The 6,000-nt window shown below is 49.7% G+C and overlaps 1 protein-coding gene across 7 annotated transcripts in view; it reads right to left on the reverse strand.

Annotated features, from left to right (window-relative positions):
* ETNK2 (ethanolamine kinase 2) overlaps nucleotides 1–5,715 on the reverse strand; it is a gene marked incomplete at its 5' end in the record, with an annotated part of 26,031 nt that extends 20,316 nt beyond the window's left edge. For 5 of the 7 annotated variants that reach the window (XR_014549140.1, XM_083618213.1, XM_083618212.1 and 2 more), the window contains one exon: nucleotides 5,280–5,624. Coding sequence is in view for 5 of the 7 variants with exons in the window: in XM_083618213.1 (XP_083474339.1) it covers nucleotides 5,280–5,624 (345 nt within the window). Of the gene's footprint in view, nucleotides 1–5,279 lie in introns of all 7 variants that reach the window. The other 2 variants (XR_014549141.1, XM_083618214.1) reach the window with 2 other exon arrangements.
* Between the last annotated feature and the right edge of the window lie 285 nt (nucleotides 5,716–6,000).

Here is a 6,000-nt window from a genome sequence, read left to right on the forward strand (position 1 = left end):
GATGCTAAGAAACAGGCAAGGCTTCAGCGAGGAGAAGGGAGCTGGGCTAAGTTGGGAAGACCTTAAGTCTGATCATTATTGGGAAACAGTGGCAGTTTCCATCTAAAAAGATCAGGGTGGAGGAAGGGGAGAACAGTTCCTTGCCAAAAGAATGCCTCAAGCAGCCACCTCTCCATATATTTTTGCAACTGTATTTCTATGTGACCTCCATGCTGATGACATGAACTTTGGTTGTGCTTTCAATTTTTATTCTTTATTTTTGCTATAAAGCTTATGGATGATATTTCCTGTGGACCTTAATAGGATTACTGGCACTTATCCCCACAACACTTTCCTTGCATTCCATAGTGTGAATTTTAGCTGCTTAATGGTTAATCCTCAATAACCCTCTGCAAATAGGACCCACTTCGTTGTGTAACCTGCACCCTTCCCCTCCCCCCCAGTATCTTTAGGGTCCTCGCTGGTGCCATAGCACTGGGCCAGATCTGGAGAAGTGGGCCTAGCATGCTGTACCACCCATGGCAGTGGTATGAGCGATGGCCGGAAGGGCAAGCAGGGGGAGGGACTTTTGCAAACCTGTTCCTCCTCCCAAGCTTGATGAAGCAAGAACTGTGGTCAGTCAGAGATGCGGGTAAGTAGAAGCAGAAGGCTGGTTCCACACTGCTTTCCCCAAGATGAGGGAGTGGGCAAAACCCTTTCCCAGCAACCCAAAACTATGCAGCAGCTTGCAGCAGAGGCACTCCTCCAGTCTGTTCAACATATCCTAGGTGTGACGAGGCGAGATCATGGGTAACATCCAATGCACTCTTTCCATCAGCACCAAGATTTACACTTGTGCAATGGAACTTCCCCTCTCCTCCCCCTACATGTGCCTCCTGCCCTCCCCAAATCTGCCAGAGGGTTTGGGAGCAACCCCAGAACAGATTTAGGGGACATCAAGAGGGAGGAAACGGGAGAAAGTTCCATTGTGCAAGCATAAATCCCTGTGCTAAGGGAACAAGTTGCCTAGCACTGCTTTGGATGTCAGGATCTGGGTGTTCTATGTATACAGGTATGTCACGCACACAGCTCAAATTATGGAGGAAAATACAGGAAATATCCTCAAGCTCCATTTGCTAATTTCAGCCAAAGTAAGGCTCCCTTGTAGCTTTCCAAAACAGTCCCTAAGAGACTGTCACATATGGGGGTTGGGCTCCTATGCCCCTTCCCCTATAAACTGAGCAACCCTATAAGATACAGACAGAATCTCTGCTCCAGAGAACTCGCAGCCTCATTTGAAGCCTCATTCTTTCCCGGCTGTTTGCAGATGACCTTTACCATTCATTTCCACACAGCTTTATCTGTTTGATTACACTTGACAATTTATAAATTTGTAATGATCCTTCTGTCACTGACTCCCCACACTTCCTGGGAATCTGCTTGCTGAAGGCACCCGGCCAAATTGGGCATGCAAACAAATATAACAGATCCGTCTCTCTTCCTTTCAAACCCACGTTACCATTTACATTTGTGGGAACCCTCCAAACACACATTTGAGGTTACCTTATCCTTTTTGAGGCGTGCACAGAGAAGGGAATGGCCTGCACAGATTGCCTTTGAGCCCTTTATGGATGGAATTGGTGCTCATTGCACTCTTTCACCAACACGGGGCTGAATATTAGGCGGCAATGCAACTGTTTGGGGGTCTGAATTGAGAGGAAACATCCCTCTCCCTGCTTCTGCCTGCTCAGCTGGCCTCCCTCCAGCTACTGCTGACAGAGTGATGCCAACCTGCCAAATGGGCAGGAGGGCAGAAAATGTGTCAGTGGTATTCCTACCAGTGGAGACTAGCAAAAGGCCCCCAAATGGACAGGGTGTGACTTAGCTAACCTAAGATTGGTTTGATCCCAAGCTCTCACAGCCTGCACCAACCACCACAGGGCCTGATTACTGTGCCAGTCTGGAGCTGGCACAGGGATCAGGCTCAATCTGCCTGCGCCCCCCTTCTGATGCCATAAGTGGCTGGGGCTGCAGCTGCAGTGCTTCCTCTGCTGCCCTGCAGAGCCTCAGAGGCAGTAATAGTAAATCTGGATGTCTGCACCCATTTGCATCTTGGTGAATTTTCTTTTAATTGGTATTTATTTCCTTCCTTTATTTATACCCCGCTTCTCCTCCAAGGAGCAGAAGGAAGCAGCCACAGCTCCTCCTAGCTCCATTTCCTCCCTCACAACAACTTTGAGAGGTAGGCTAAGCTGAGAGACAGGTTCAAGGTTCCCCCAGTGGATTTCATGGTCAGGTGGAGATTTGAACTGTGGGCCTAGTCCAGCTTCCTAACCACTATACGACACTGGTTCTCTAATCAGCTCCCTCAACAGTGGTGTAGCAAAGCAGGGATGAAACCCCAGTGCTCATTGCACAGCGTGGATGATGATGTTGCCTCCTGGAGTGCTATTTGCCAATCCTCTGTATGTCAAATATATAAGCTTTTCTCAAACAGAAAGCCACCAAACAAGCCCTCAGCAAAGGAAAAGGTTAGCATGCATGGCAAAGGGTTAAACTGCCACTTTGGGGGAGAAAAATTCAAATATGTCTTTACTGAGACACAGAATGTGTCAACAAAATAACATGCTAGCTTCTGAGCCAATCAAAACTCTTCCATTAAACTGGATATTAAGCAAAGGTGTGTTGGAGGAATGAAGGGGGAAAGCAAAGGAGGAAAGCTTGCTTGACACTGAGCCATGATGCCTGCATTAAGTCCATATGCAAACCATAGTCTTAGAATGGGTGGGGCCGTGGGGGCTGCAATGAAGAGCAATTGCATGTCAAAATGTGCCATGAAACCGCTAGCAAAATTATGTCAAAAAGGTGGAAGACCAAAAAACACATGACCCAATTTCTTTTTGATATTATATTAGGGCAGGAAGCCAGAGTGACAGTTAAGATCTCTTTCCAGTCAGATGCATGAAAGTTAGCAGGGACATCCTGGAAGTCTGCGATAACCTGGTCCAGGATATGAAACTGTTCAGATTCAAATGCTCATGTCATTTGCAAAGTGGGCATGATTCACATAAACACACACAATTCTTCTTCAGCTCAGATTACAATATACAAAGGGTGTGTCTCTTCCAGCCCCATGGCACTGTGAATGCAGTAACAGCAACAGCCCATGTCCCAAGTATATTGGGAAATGGAGGCCTCTCAGCAAGACTTGCAGCTTATGACCATTGCCACCAGGTAGATTGAAAGGGAAGGGCTAGTGGGGCAGAACTCAGGGAGTGTGTGTCGGGGGGGGGGAGTCTTTACATTTCTGGAACTGAGCTGAGAAATGCCTCAATTGGCTAGGCACAATTCCAAAGTGAGTTTGCCTGCCACTACTTGAAAGATAGAAAGCAAAGTGCTGAATATTGCTTATTTTATTTATTGCCTTTATATCCCACCTTTCCCCCAAGGAGCTCAGCCTCACAACAACCCTGTAAGGTTGGTTAAGCTGAGAGACAGCGAGTAGCGCAAGATAACCCAGCGAGCTTTAGGGCTAAGTGGGGAATTGAAGTTTGGTCCCCCAGGTCCTGGAAACACAATACTCTAACCACTACATGGCACTGGCTCTCACTCTTCTGCCTCACCCTTGGGCAGAAACAGTTTGGCAGAAAGATCCTCCCTTACGCTACACAAGGGAATACTGAATAGCTGCTAATTTTCTTCTCAGCAGAAAGGCAAAGCAAAGAGGAACAGAGTTTCTCTGTGCCTCACTGAAGCAGGGGTACAACTATGACATTCAACTACACTTCAGGAATATGGGAATAAACTCCTGTTCTTTTGAAAAGACAGGTGCAAACACACTTTGAAGTACGTAAACTCCTTGCCTAAGAGATTGGGGGATGATCAAAGCCCTCATGAAAGCACACCAGATAATCCAGAGCATGATGTTAGTGAGGTATTGCCCTGCTTCTTCAGAAGGTGTGTCAAATGAAATGAACACAGCTCTCCCATTTTCACCAGAGCAGATTGCCCAGCATCCCGATTTTATTCAGGGAAACAACAGGGAAAGTGATGGGAGTCATTAGGTTCACCTGAACAAAGTTGCACTTGTGGACATGGTGCAAGCATGCACCATTATATCCTTTGAGCCAGGGACTCTGTGTTCCCTTGAGCACCAACAGAGCATAAACAGGGAATGGTAGGGTAAATATTTTTTCCACCTGGAAAAAATACAAAACCAGTGCATGGCTACCTATGAATATTTTTGGAAGCTAAATGTTTGCATTACAATATAGGCTGGCGTGAACTCCAGTGGAATTTCATTCTCTACAGACTCTCCTGTTGGGGGGAATCTCAAAGCTGTTAAAGGGCCAGGCAGCTCCTTGGAATCTTGTTTCATTTGGAAGCACAGGAAATGCTTTTTACAGGAATCCCATTTGAGTTCTCCTCAGCCTATATTGTAATGCAAAGGGAAGCTTGCTAAATGTTTATACCTAGCCATGCACTAGGGCTCTGTAGGATTGTCTTTTCCACCTATGGAGTCATGCCCCACAACTGGGAAACAGGGCAGTTCATTCCATTTCTGAATTACAGATGTGAAAACTGAGTCAGAAATTCCTTGGCCTGGGCAGACACAGACAGCGACTGCCAGATGCCTCTGCTCTAAGCACTGGATCACCCACTGCCTCCTGCATGAGCCTCTCACTAAGTGGTCTTCAAGGCTCAAAACAAGAAGGAAATGCTCTGAGTACAGGGCGTGTCACCTGGGGACCAATTCATTATAACCACTCAGAGCATTTTTTGAGGGGCAAGGGACAGGCATGGGAAGTTCCACCTTGTGTTTAGAAACCAGGAAGGACAGAATGACAGATTCAAGACTGCAGCCTTGGGATCCATGTGGATTAAGCGCCTCCTTCGGTACTCCCAACTATTGACAAGGATTCTAATTCTTGCTTGACCCAGAACCATGCACGGAAAGGGTGAGGTGACTATAGTAAGGTAGCAATTGGTGTGGTTCTGGCAAGGGCTAACCTCCATCAAATAATCTTGTTACCCATAAGGGAGAACAATGCCGGTTCCATCCTACTACCGAATGGTTCTCATCCTCAAACCAGCCTCGACCTGTTGAATGTTGCAAATTCAGGCTGGGGGCTGAAGTGCCCTTTGTGCCAAGCCTACCGCCCCAGACGCCCCTCCTGGATAATTCCCCTCCAAACCCAAGCGTCGCACCCCCTGCTACCCCGAGGAGAGAGAGTGTTTGGATTTCTTTCTTTCTTTCTTTCTTTGGCCAGAAAACTCCGTGCTCTTCTGGCGTTCGGTACCTTGGTCTTAACTCGCTCGGTCTCCCATTGTGGTCTCAGCTTTCGGATCAGCTGCAGAGCCCCCGGCAGGACGTTGGTCTCATCCACCGCAATGCCGACACGCTGGATGGCCCGGTAGCTGGTGGAGACGCGCGGCGGTGGCGGCGGCGGCGGCGGTTGCTGCTTCTGCTGCTCGTCCTCGTCCACTCCTTCCTCCATGCCCCGGAGGCAGCCCGGCCACAGCGCGGCTCTCTTCAGGTGCGCGGCGGCGGCGGGCGAGTTGGGAAAGCGGAAGGAAGGCGAGCGCAGCCTGCGCCAGCAACTCCACCCCCTCCGCGACTGGAGGAGGCCGGCGAGGGAGCCCATGTGGAGGGGCTGGGAAGGGGCTGGCCGGGGAGGAGCCGGCCCCGCTCGGAATCCATGAGTCACTCGTCCGCCCGCTCCGCCCCCCGCCCCGGGGTCGGAGTGGAACAGCCGGCGCGGCCCGGATTGTGATGTCACAAGGAGGGGGTCGTTCGCCAGCTCGAGCCGCGGAGAGATGCTGCGGCCAGGGCAAGGGAGCAGGAGCGCGCCTCCTCCAAGGATGCTGCTGCGGATGCTGCTGCAATCAGCATCAGCATCCCGCCAGGTAAGGTGCCAGGTGGGGCTCCAGGTTCTGTTGACAGCAGCGAGCAGGCAGCCAGCGCTGGAGACTCTATCAAGTAAACGCGCCGCTCCCCATGGAAGAGTCTCGTGCTGGAAG

Source organism: Podarcis filfolensis (assembly GCF_964270895.1).
Source record: "Podarcis filfolensis genome assembly, chromosome: 6".
Lineage (NCBI taxonomy): Eukaryota > Metazoa > Chordata > Lepidosauria > Squamata > Lacertidae > Podarcis > Podarcis filfolensis.